The following is a 12,714-nucleotide window of genomic DNA, read 5'->3' as shown; positions in this document are numbered from 1 at the left end:
GAAAAACCATGATTTGTTTTCTTGTAGTAAGGATTAGACACAAAACATGGTAATCACATGGTAAACATGGAGTCATTGTAATCACTATTATTTTTGTAAAGAAAATGTTGTCACACTATACATTTTTCAGCTATCCCTCCTGCTTGTAAAGCCAGACTCCAAATAGTGACAGTAAATGTAATGTTGTCCAATGGCCTAATATCAACATAACCTGCATAACATGTTTATTACACATATTATACTATATGATGTCGTATGATAGTATAAATAGATAACTTTGTAATATGACATGTTAAGTGTTAAATTAAGGGCACATATTACCACAAACATTTTGACAGCCCTGTGCAAAACATAAATAAAATAAACATAATAAAAAGATCTAAATCCCTGATTAATATTTCTGTTATAAGCAATAATTCTATTATATAGCGGTAACAATCTTGGGGGAAAAAAAGAAAAAAGTACTAGACCAGTAGAATTTTACTTCGACTGCAACGGACTTTTATTTTGAAAACTAGAAGAAGAAAAAAAATGCGCCATAAATTTTTGTATCTGGCTTCACCTATGATCACAGATGCAGGCAGGTCTGTTATTATCTTCCGTTGTTTTTTTTTGTTTTGTTTTTTAAATAATCTGACAGTTTTACGTCGTTTCACAGTACGTTCCACTTCATTTATAATTTCATAAAAAATGTTTGCACGCCTACAGCATTTACATCATTTTCACTGTCAATTTTACGACTTATAACAGTCTGAGACACTGGACAATCAATGAGTAGCACAGTACCTTCTATGAATGTGACTGAAGATCAGCAGATGCATGTCATGTAGCAGTTTTCCCATAGTGAATTCTACCTCTAACAAATGTGTCTCATTCTCCCCTACTTACTATTTTATTTTTTTATCTACTTTCTCACAGGTTAACCATGCAGTCTGTCTCATACCTAGTTCAATATGTTACTCCATCCTGTAAGGTCTAGAGGGTTTATGGGATAAGATAACGTATGATTACACAGTCATGGAGTCTCGGGGTGAGAGAGAAAGCTTGTCCAGTAGAGGCACTGGCAGGAGACTTTCAGTGACAAAGAAAAACACCCAGAGAGCCAGTACAATTAAAGAGAAATCAAACAATGGGAGCAGGGCCGCGTCTATAACTTCATTTTTCAGGAATACACCGCCATGTAAACTGGCCTGCCCTCTGTGTGGCAAACTTGTTCCTCGTTACAAGATTAATGAACATATAGACTCACAGTGCCAGAAGTTTCTTCGAGACGATCATGAAGATGCATTCATTGATGACAAGCAGGAGAAAATCACCAAAACACCCTTTGATGGTGCGGTAACTCAAAATGAAGGGAAAGAGAAAAGCACAGAAAAGAAAGATGCTGAAACTAGTCCTTATTTTAAAAAGAGCTGTGTGCCGAGGCAAGATTCAGCTGAAACATATGCACAAACTAAATCAGTTAAGACAATTGGTCTTGGAAACTTGTCCTCAAAACTCTCAAGAAGAGCACTTAGGCTCTCAGGCGACACTGAGATGGATCGAGAGGCAAATAATGGGGAGTTAAGCAGTTCGCAGAAAGAAAACTTTGCTTTTGAATCCAGAGCCTGTATCATGGATACAGATAACACATTATCAGTTGAACAAGCAGCTTCAACCCACCTTCAAGTGAAAAACATTCTGGCAGAATCATCAAGCAGCAGCACTGCCACACAGTCAGCGAAATCTCCATCCTTATCCAGGGTACTGAAGAGGAAGTCAGAGGATGTTCCTGAAAGTGACACATACACTACAGAAACCATACACAAGAAAAGTAGGCATTTTCCAAATAAAAGTGAAAGACAGACAACAAATGTCAGCTCAAATCAGACTGAGTCCTCGTCTCGTGTCAATGATGTTCCATCATCAGAGACTCCAACCAAAAAAGAGACCACACATGAAGACATTGAGAGGGAGTCGAGTACTACACCAGGTGATGAACCCAAAATGCTTGAGACAGCCAGTGAGGGATCAGAGCGCCAAAGCACCGGACGACCGTATTACCTGCAGAACTTTCTGACTGTCCTCGAGGCGGTGTTGGAGAATGAGGATGATAGGACACTCTTTAATGAGGATGACTTTTCAGCCATTCGCACTTTTCAACAGCTTTCAGGTAGAGGATACACCTTGGGAAAAAATCACAAAAAAGTCTTTCACCCTTTAAAAAATTGTTTTAGTTCTACTCTTGCATGTAACAATTTCTATTTCTATTTCAAGGGTTCACAACCCTTGTAATTTTGTAATTTTAGCCCAACTCCTTTGAACTAAATTATTCCCATGAAGTTCCCTGTAAAATGTATGTAAAAAAAAAAAAAAATTGTTATAATGAATTTTAAAATATATTCACATGTTGTTATGAAAAAGAAATAAAACAACAAACTTAATATTTTTATTAAGATCAAGCAAATGTTAAACATTTTTTTATAATTAATTAAAGCATAATTAATTTTTTGCATTTATATCACAATCTCATGTCAACACTCTGCAGTTCCATTACAAAAATTTACTTCTTTTTTTCTTTTCAAAATCATTTGAAAATGTAGGTCATCTGTACGTATGAAGTGTTTTGAGGATCGGTGATGCAGTTCTCCGCAATTTAAACTAAATGAGCTTCAGGCAGGCATCATATGTAAGGCAATATTCAGTCAAACGCTGTCTACCTTCCTTTCTCTCTTGTAGCACCTGGTCAAATGCTTTACGTACGTCTTTTTCAAAGGAAGCTGAAATGGCTTCAAGTCTGTAAAGTGGAATACACTGAGATCAGCTCTGACCTCAGAACTGTCATTCATGAGCTGGTTGCTTGTGGCTTCTTACAAACCGGTTAGTGGTGTGATTTGACAACACATCTGATTTGTCAACCCTGATTTGTTAAGAGTTTAGTGTTACATTATAACTATGAATAAGATTAAAATGAAATTTTAAGAGCATACCAGGCCACAAAACTCAACTTCCTTCCTTTGACAGAATCAGAGCTTCATGACATCCAGGAAGTTTTGGATCTGCTGCCTGCTCCAGAGCTCAGAAACCTGGCCAAAACATTTCACCTTGGGCGTGGAGGAAATGGCACTCAGAAACAACAGTTGGTAGAGGGACTTCTCCAGCTGGGGAGACAGCGATCGCTCTTTGCTGGTCAAAACAACACGGCTGCCATCATTCTCAAGAGGTGAGATGTGTAAGCTACCTGCACCACCAGTACACATACCCCAGTGGAGAGGTGTTGGCCAAAGATTTGCACTTGTAATGGAGGAGATTTTCAAAAAAGCAAAAATTACCATTGTGAGCAATGTGAACAGTATACTAAAAATAAGTCAGTTTTAACATTAACTTTGTGTTGCTTGACTTGCTTCTATCTGCTCCTCCAGGGCCAAACAGGTTGCAGGCTCCTGTGTGCGTCTGTGCCGCAAATCGCGTGCTGTGTTTTCCCGTGTCCTGCTCCTCTTCTCCATCACATACACTTTGGAGGAAGAGGAGATGGCTGCTGGTCAGGGGCAGCTCTACACCATTCTGCTGGTCAACTCTGGCCGCCTTGCTTTCCCAGACTATACCGTGCATCGCTCAGCCAGACTGTTTCAGGACAGGGATGACCTCATCAGGTCACTTTAAATGTTTTATATGTATACAGTGAAATTTTGACTAAAGGTGAATCTCATGAATGTAAATCCTGGTCACATGTATCCCAAAATAAAAAAATATATAGTTTGCATAAAGAAAATGAAATGATTTTTTTTTTTTTTGCATTATTTGTGACATGATACATCCATATTTTAAATACATTTTCATTACCATTTAGATGTTTAAGTTGAGTTGGACAAGTTGTTTTTTTGTTTTTTTGTAATTTCCATTTTCAATGGTGATTTTTATTAGATTCGCAGAACATAGTACAAATACTATCATGATGAATAAATACTTTACGGTTTAAATATAATAGAAATATAATTATAAATACATTTATTTGTGTTACAGCTATGAGAATGCAATTTTTTGCATGCTTAATTGGCATGAAAAAAATGCCACAAATGCTTGATTTTCTTTCTTTTGATTTTGGGGTTAAATATGACTCGAACATACAGTATTCTTGACAGGTTTTTTGAGATTCACTCTTAAAGCTTTCATTTGAAAATGAGATTTTTTATTATTTTCTATAAAAGTGATTGTTGGCTTTGCCATTTTTTGTAAACTATTTCATTCTGCCCACATTCTTCTTTACAGGTATGAGACGGCAATGCGTAGGTTGCAGGAGGTGATCACTGCAATGCAGACAGGCTGTTGGCAGGACGCCCATGACCTCTATACTGCAGCAAAGGCCACCTGGCAGGAGATTAAACACACCTGTGACCTAAGGTTTGAACTAAACCATGAAAATGTACCTTTCATGTATATTTTAGTTTTTTCTATAAATGGATTTATAATAATCTGCTTCAATGTGTCTGTCTAGAGATCAAGAGGAGCTGCCTGTTTTTCTTCGTTGTTTCACTGTTGGCTGGACTTACACTCGTATAGTGTCTCGAGGAGTTGAGATTTTACAGCGCCTTCGCCGCTATGAGGTAGGTCGATACGCATATACTTATGCACAACTGTAACATGGAGCACTGAGTAAGTCTTCTGCAGAATGAACATTTTAAATGACAGTTTTGTAATAACACAGCAAAATCCGAAGAATTAATTATGCTATTGTATAACATACCATTTTATCCTTTATATCGATTTTACATGAGTGCATTTAATCATTATCTTTGCTATGTAGGATGCGGTGGAGGAGCTCAGGAATCTTTTGTCTCAGTCAGTGTATTGTCCAGACAGTAGGGGGCGCTGGTGGGACAGACTTGCTCTCAATCTCCAACAGCATCTTAAACAACATGAGCAGGTACCATAGATATTACCTCATATAAATTGAACATAGATTAATATAAAGAGACACTGTCCATTGTTTTAGTGTTCCTTTATTTAGATGGGCATCCTTCAAATATTAAACGTTTGGTTGATTATAATTCCTGTATTAAGGCCATCTGTGCCATTCGGAATGGACTCAAGGACCCTTTGGTTCGAACAGGCCACCAGTTATCACTGCACCAGCGAGCTTCCCGAATGAAGGAATCTGCTAGCTTTAAGAAGTACCGTTTGCTGCTACGGGATTTGCCCACTGTGCACGTACAAGATGTCACTCATGTGAGTCTTTATGTTCCAGATAGTATGTGTGACGAGTGTTTTGTATTGCATTATTATTATATTGTGGTCATAATTACTAAATAGTTGTTAGTAATATAGTATCATGGAAATGTGATGGACAAGTGTTTAAATGTAGAATTCTGAAAGACCCCATGAAATCACTTGATGAGCCAAGTTTTCTTTTCTGTGTTCCTTTTTTAAGTAGCCAGTAGTCTTTAGTTACATCACAAGGGTTCCCACGGATCCTTAAAAAGTCTTAAATTAAGTTTTCCAAAATTTAAGGTAATAAAAAGTCTTAAAAATCTTAAATGATACAACAAAAGTCTTAATTTTTATTTAAAGAGGTCTTAAATTTGGGGGCGGAAAGACAGGAATCGTGAGATGACCTAATATGATTATCAAAATTCAAAAGAATACGATTTAATTAAATAAATGCATGCACTGCGTCCTTCAAAGTGAAAACGCAGCACTGTATTTTCTCCAAGCACGCGGGGGCTTGTGAGTGTTTTCAGCTGTTGCAGAGCAGTTCGCAATCATTAGGCTATATTGGAAATTTATGATAAGCTATCACTAAAGATCAACTGTTGATGATGACGATGTAGTGTTGATGAAATATGACAATGTTTAGATTTAATTGTTTATATTGTAATACGTTGTAAAATACTGTAGGAGTGCACATTTTATATCCTTTATTTGTTTGAATGAGCAGCTGGAAGCAGTGAAGTGCAAAGATTTCAAAATAGAGTTCCCGGTGTATTTCAAAGTTAAAGTGCCTTTAAAAGTGCCCCCACATAAATTGCATCTGTTATTTAATTAAATTGGACTCTTGTAGCCTCTGTCTAGCCTCCCCATCACAGAACATTTAATATAGGCTACCAATTTAAAAAAAACTATTGGCAGACTAACTGGCTTTCTTTCAACACATTATCGGGTCAGCACAATCCAGTATCGGTCTACTTCTAATTTGTATTCATTTATATAATGCTACTTCAACCAATTTTAATGGGATGATAAATGGTCTGCACTTATATAGTGCCTTTTTTAACCTTAGCGGTTCTCCAAAGCGTTTTACACTGTCTCATTCACACACACACACACACACACACACATCAATGACAGCAGAGCTGTCATGCAAGGCACTAGCCTGCCATTGGGAGCAACTTGGGGTTCAGTGTCTTGCCCAAGGACACTTCGGCATGTGGAGTCATGTGGGCCGGGAATCGAACCACTAATCCTGCGATTAGCCGCTCTACCACCTGAGCCACAGCACAGCATGTTAAGGCCATGTTCAATGTGTGCCCCTGCCTGTTTAAGTAAGAGTCTGTGATGCATGATTTATTTTGAGATTGTTTTGGTATGGGGATACTGTCTTAATTGTATTTGTTCAGGTCTTTAAAAAGGTCTTAAAAGTCTTAAATTTCACAGCCATGAACCATGATTTGCTACTTGCTAGTCAGTTGCAGGTGGTATTATTAAGGCCCCTGCACACTCACAGTTAAATGACTTTTTCATTTCGCACTCAGTTGATTTTTTATTTATGACTGAAACATGGCTGAAATTGGGTGATTTTTCATCTCTTGGTGAACTTTCCCCCCCGGATTGTGCTTTTCTTAGCACTCCAAGGCTTTCTGGACGTGGTGGTGTTGCTACTGTTTTTAAAAACAACTTTAAAAGCACAAAATTACACACAGATGTGTATTCCAGTTTTGAGGTACAGCTAATGAGGATCGACATTGGGGGTCCTGTACTATGTGTACTGATATACAGGCCTCCTAAATTTAACAAGAACTTTATTCATCAATTTTCTGAGTTCCTCTCTAATTTTGTGTCTTGCTGTGATAGACTGTTGATTCTTGGGGACTTTAATATTCACCTTTGTTGTCCATCCAAACCTTTGATGAAAGATTTTTTTATGCCTCACTGAATCCCTGAAATTTTCACAGATAGTTTCTAGCCCGAATCACAATTTGGGGCATACACTAGATCTGCTGTTGTCACATGGTTTTCCTGTAACCAACCTGAGGGTAATTGCTGCTGCTATTTCAGACCATTTGCCAATTGTGTTTGAGTCTGTCTGTTCTTCTCCCACCCCTACTAGCTCACACCCTGTGAGCTATTCCCATTTCATTCACTCTTCCACTGCCAGTTTATTCTCAGGGTATTATCAAGCTAATTTTGCAGACGCTGTTTTTAACGGTATGGACACTGAAGAGATGGTGGATGTTTTTACTAAATCTTGTTCTGTTTCTTTAGACACTGTTGCTCCCCTTAAGCCTAGGAAAGGGATTGTGCATTGCCTTGGTTAAATGATAATACCCGTTTTCTCAGACAAGAGTGCCGTAAGGCTGAGCAAAAGTGGAAAAAAGATAAACTCTAGGTCTCATATGAATCACTAATTGCATGCTTAACCAGTTATCAAAGTTCATTGAAAGAGGCAAAGTCAAATTTCCTCTCCAAACTTATCACTGAAAATGCAAACAGGCCTAGAGTAATGTTTAAGACAATTGACTTGGTGCTAAATCCCCTATCAGTTCCTTGTCCTGTTCCTTCTCGGGAAACCTGAGAGAACTTTCTAAAACATTCTATTAAGCCATCAAAATTTGATCCCCCTATGATATGTTCACCAACTGGTTTGTTAACTTGTTTTCAACCAGTCACCTCTGCCCAGCTAGTTCATCTTGTTTCTAAGGCTAAATGTTCCAACTGTGAGACAGACGTTATTCCAGCTCGTCTTGTTAAGGAAGTTTTTGAAACCTTGAGCCCAGCTGTAACAGCTTTTATTAACAGCTCTCTAGTAAATGGCGTTGTACCTGCTAGTTTTAAACATGCTGTTGTTCACCATCTGCTTAAGAAACCTCATCTTGACCCATCTGTCCTCTGTTATTTTAGACCTATTTCTAAATTACATTTTATCTCAAAGCTCTTGGAGAGAGTTGTGTATTGTCAGTTGAATTCTTATCTTGGTGCGTTTAATATTTTAGATGCATTTAATTCTGGCTTCAGATCTTTGCACAGTACTGAAACTGAACTGCTGAAGGTCAGTAATGACCTGTTACAAGCACTCGATACTGGATCACATGTTGTGCTTGTCTTGTTGTATCTCAACGCTGCATTAGATACAATTGATTATAACATTCTGTTACGTCCTTTGGACAGTGTGGTGGCATTCAGGGTGTGGCCCTGCAGTGGTTGGCCTCCTACCTCAAAGTCAGAACTTTCTCAGTGACCATTGGTAATATATATATGCAGTAAATAAAGTGTAATTTGTAATGTTTACCTTTTGCATTCATAGTGCTAATGCGCTAACACGCTATACATGGCCATAATATGCACAAATTACACTCTGTTATTTAATTTATGATGGCACTGATACTACTGCAAAGATGGGTTTATAAAAGAGTGTTAATGGGCAGAATACTGGCAAAAGATGATGACATATCTTACTTTGGGCAGATGTGTGAATGGCTTTTGCTGAAGATGGCACATGAGTGTAGCAGCATATCAAACAATAGCATGAATAAGCACTTAAGCGTATTTGAGTAGATTTGATTCCTTTGTAGATTGATGAAACATTTGCATGACATTTTCTTGGAAAATGTCTCTATGCAAACAATCAGGTACATTTGCACTAGTTTGATAATAACTCATGTTGACTGATCTTGACTGACTGGAAGGGAATTAGTTGTCAGCCTCAATGTAGGTTGAGCTCCAGGTCACACCTACCAATGAAGTGGACCAATGGCAGTAAGGTGTTTAGCAGCCAGTAATCCGTTTTTCCTGAAAGCCCTGGTAAGCTGTTACGAACCACCGAAACAAACTCAAAAATACCTCTTTTTTAAAAAGATTTTATTCTAAATTACGTCACACTCGTTTGTTTCATCGATTTTGTATGAAGTGTGCTGAGGCCTTTAGGGCGAGGGGGAGGACACTAGCAGATAACTTCCAAGCCAATAGACACAAAAAAGTCACACAATTAAAATTTCTACAGAAAATGTAATAAAAAAAAAATTAAGTGATTTTCATTTCAAAGAAATGCAATACACAACATTGGTTTAACAGGGGTGTTTTTAACAGGTGACGATAAGAGGACAGCTCTTTCCTCATGAAGGTGGTATGGGCAAATCAGTGTTCCTCAGAGCAGCTGATGAGGACGAAGGCTCCAGAGAGGGAAGAGACACTATGGTCATGTGTTCTGTTGAGGATCTGGCTTTGGCACACTACAGAACACTTGGTTTTGATCAAGGTCTGGCATCACATTGTGTTCACTACCATATTAAAGGAAATTAAGGACATAGTTACATAGAATAAAATCTCAGTGTGGGTTCTGTAGCTTGTTGTATTCCACCAAGATTTTAATCAGTGGCTTTTCAGAATATGGTAGACTTTTTTATACTTTACATTTATATTGATGAAATGTTTTTCCTTTTTTAAGGTATTCATGGAGAAGGCTCTACATTTTCCACCTTGTTTGGACTCCTCATGTGGGACATCATCTTCATGGATGGGGTTCCTGATGTCTTCCGAAACCCCAATCAGGTACAAAATAATTAGAGAAGAAATTCTGTGCACTTGAAACATTTGGGGTCACACCTTATTGTTAATGCATTGCACAGATCAGTGATAGTTCAACTCCATGCCCTTTCCCAGACTTGTCCTTTGGATTTGCACACTGATTGTTTCTATGGTAACCGTCGGGAAGCCATTGAGGCTCGCGCTGAGATGTTGCGGGAAGCCTCTGCAGAGACTCTGCAGGAGCTGCTCGCCGATGTGTGGAACGCACAGGAGGGGAGAGTGTGTGCGCTTATAAACTGGGATCGCTTCTCCTCACTTCAACAGGCGCAGGTAACCACAGATCCATTGACACACATGGATGAATTCTGTGTGCATTCCTTTTGCATTGTATCTTAGCATTCTGGAGTCATTATCACAAACAATACTTAAAGATTTTTCATGACATGTGTGTAGTTTGTATGCAAATTTATGTTCATGAGCACAGTGCAAATGCTTTTTTTCCCTTTGTCCATGGTTATAGAGCCTGGTGGCATGTCTAGGTGGGCTCTTCTTGAGTGGTGTGGTCCTCAGAATGGCAAAGGACTACAGGCACTGCAGAGGAGGGCTTCCTGATCTGGTAGTCTGGAGCTCTTCCAACAGGAAGTACAAGGTGAATATGGCTTTAAATAAGCTTATATAACCTCTTTAATCAAATTATGATGTTATGAAACAACTGAAATGTTGCAGCAATAAAGTGGGAATGGTGGTGATTTTCTTTATGAAACAGTTTGCCCAAATTGAAAACTCTGGCATCATGTACTCTCATGTCTTTCGAAACCTGTATGACTTAATACGGAAGAAAAAAGTCATACGGGTCTGCATGCAATGACATGAGGGTGAGTAAATGATGACAGAATTTAAATTTTTGGGTGAACTATCCCTTTTAAGAAATGTTGTTCATTTGAGTTGTGTTCCTCTAGCTGGTGGAAGTAAAGGGGCCTAATGACCGTCTGTCCCAGAAGCAACAGATCTGGTTGGATGAGCTGCGTAAGCTCGGGGCCGATGTAGAGGTGTGTCACGTCACTGCCATTGGAGCACGAGGAGCTCGGCTGGAGTGAAGCTGCTCTCACACTAAAAATAAAGACTCTTGAGCACACACACCAAACGTGCAATCTGAAGTTAGAAATGCTTGAAGCACTGTTTTGATGGTGGTATTCAAATCTCAGTTTGGCACTAGCTCTGGTGAACTAGAAGAGTATTAAAAAGGAGTTTAAAAGACAGGACACTTTCTCCCCATCTGGACCCCAATTACTGCTGCTTGTTAAATTATCTCATGGTATTTCCTGACTTATTTTTATCCTTGTGCTAATTGAAAAGTGACAAAATATTTTAATGACTGATGTACAAAAAAAGTTCATTTTAAAGACATGAAATAAAAACACAAATTACAAGTTATTGTTGATAACTCTTAAGTATCATGTATGTTAATGAAAAATCACTGCTTTAATATTTTCACTCTATGAACAAAAGTTTCAGACACCCCCTTTGTATTAACATGTTTGGCAATTCCATTAATCCCAATGAAGGCTAATTGTGATGCCACAGCATAACGTGGCATTCTAAAGAATTGTGTGCTTCCATCTTTGGAGGGCCCTTTTCTGTTCCAGCCTGACAATGTCCCTGTGCACAAAGCGAGGTCCATAAAGAAATAATGTACTGAGTCTGGTGTGGAAGTACTTGACTGGCCAGCACAAAGCCCTGACCTCAACTCCACTAAACACCTTTGGAATGAATTGTATGCCGACTGCAAGCCAGGGTCCATTACCCAAAATCACTCTGACCTCACTGATGCTCTTATGTCTGAGTGGGAGCAAATCCATGCAGCTATATCTCAACATTAAACGGAAAGCCTTTCCAGAAGAGTTATTAATCCCTATCACATATGAATGTTGGTTTCGCATACTTTTGGCTATATAGTGTATACATATGTAGTGTACATATGAGAGTAATCCTGCAGCTTGCAAAAAAGTATAAACTCTGAATTGTCACACATTATCTTCAGTGATTGTGTATTACTGAAACTACTGTCTATTTTTGTGGTCAAAATCTCTTGTGGTCATGCATTCCAAGACCGAAATGGCTTTTTGTTTCATGTCATGCATCTCCTTCATGTCTGACACTAAGAACAAAAACATGCTGTTAATGTGAAAATGCCATCTTCAAACTTTAAGGATTTGTGTGTGTGGTCTGAAAGAATAAAACACTACAATGAATCAGGCTTTTCAGATCATCGTTTGTAGGATTTGAATTTTGCAACATGCTACTGAAATCTATATAAACCAAGTGCAGGTAAAAGAACACCATCAAATTTCCTGAATGTGTAGAGCAGGCCAGAGAATCTCAGTTACATGACAATCAGCTTTAGCTCTGGCTGTTCAAAAATGTAAACTATTTATTTAACATAACATTAAACAAGGGGGATATATAATCACTTGAGGACATTACAATTACATTTTCTTTTTTTCAAATATCTTGTATTTTGGGGGATATTTTACACCCTACTAATTTCTCTCAAGCTTTTCAGTTTCTCATTTCTTTAGTAAGTCAAAATAAGAAGAGAATAATATTGTTAATATGAATGTCTCTTTTGCTAGAATGAGTTACAAAAGTGTAAATAGATCTATAATGCCTCTGATACTTGTTCTACATTATCATTGCTCATAACAATAGAGTTGTAGCATTCTTTTAAGGTTGCCCAGGGGTGCACAGCATAACAAAATAAGCGAAGCAAATAAAAGCTTAAAACACAACACAACAGAAAAGCCACAACATAATAGAAATTCACAACACAATAGTTTACCCCAAAATTAAAATCCTCTCATCATTTCCTCACCTGCATGCCATCCCGTGTGTATGACACTTTATATTTGACACTAATTGTGATAGCGTGCCGCTCACCACTGGGAAACGGTTGTGCACAGTGTGTGAATTGGGGAAGCAAGGCAAATTCTCAAGGTA

The 12,714-nt window shown here is 38.2% G+C and overlaps 1 protein-coding gene across 1 annotated transcript; it reads left to right on the top strand.

Annotated features, from left to right (window-relative positions):
* Window positions 1-918: 918 nt before the first annotated feature.
* fan1 (FANCD2 and FANCI associated nuclease 1) lies at window positions 919-11,968 on the top strand. Its single transcript, XM_051657260.1, has 13 exons — window positions 919-2,152; window positions 2,719-2,859; window positions 3,004-3,202; window positions 3,402-3,632; window positions 4,249-4,380; window positions 4,475-4,583; window positions 4,784-4,903; window positions 5,041-5,205; window positions 9,280-9,448; window positions 9,638-9,741; window positions 9,853-10,047; window positions 10,238-10,366; window positions 10,677-11,968. The coding sequence occupies exons 1-13, from the start codon at window positions 1,018-1,020 to the stop codon at window positions 10,812-10,814; spliced, it is 2,967 nt and encodes a 988-aa protein (XP_051513220.1). The 5' UTR covers window positions 919-1,017; the 3' UTR covers window positions 10,815-11,968.
* The last annotated feature ends 746 nt before the right edge of the window (window positions 11,969-12,714 follow it).

This window comes from Myxocyprinus asiaticus, chromosome 26 (genome assembly GCF_019703515.2).
Source record: "Myxocyprinus asiaticus isolate MX2 ecotype Aquarium Trade chromosome 26, UBuf_Myxa_2, whole genome shotgun sequence".
NCBI classification, from domain to species: domain Eukaryota; kingdom Metazoa; phylum Chordata; class Actinopteri; order Cypriniformes; family Catostomidae; genus Myxocyprinus; species Myxocyprinus asiaticus.
This window is presented reverse-complemented; position numbering and strand designations above follow the sequence as displayed.

Coding starts and splice junctions, on each gene's coding strand:
- fan1 (XM_051657260.1), top strand. CDS start 1,018: ATGGAGTCTCGGGGTGAGAGAGAAAGCTTGTCCAGTAGAGGCACTGGC. Junction 2,860..3,003: donor TTGTGGCTTCTTACAAACCG/GTTAGTGGTGTG, acceptor TTCCTTTGACAG/AATCAGAGCTTCATGACATC. Junction 3,203..3,401: donor GCTGCCATCATTCTCAAGAG/GTGAGATGTGTA, acceptor CTGCTCCTCCAG/GGCCAAACAGGTTGCAGGCT.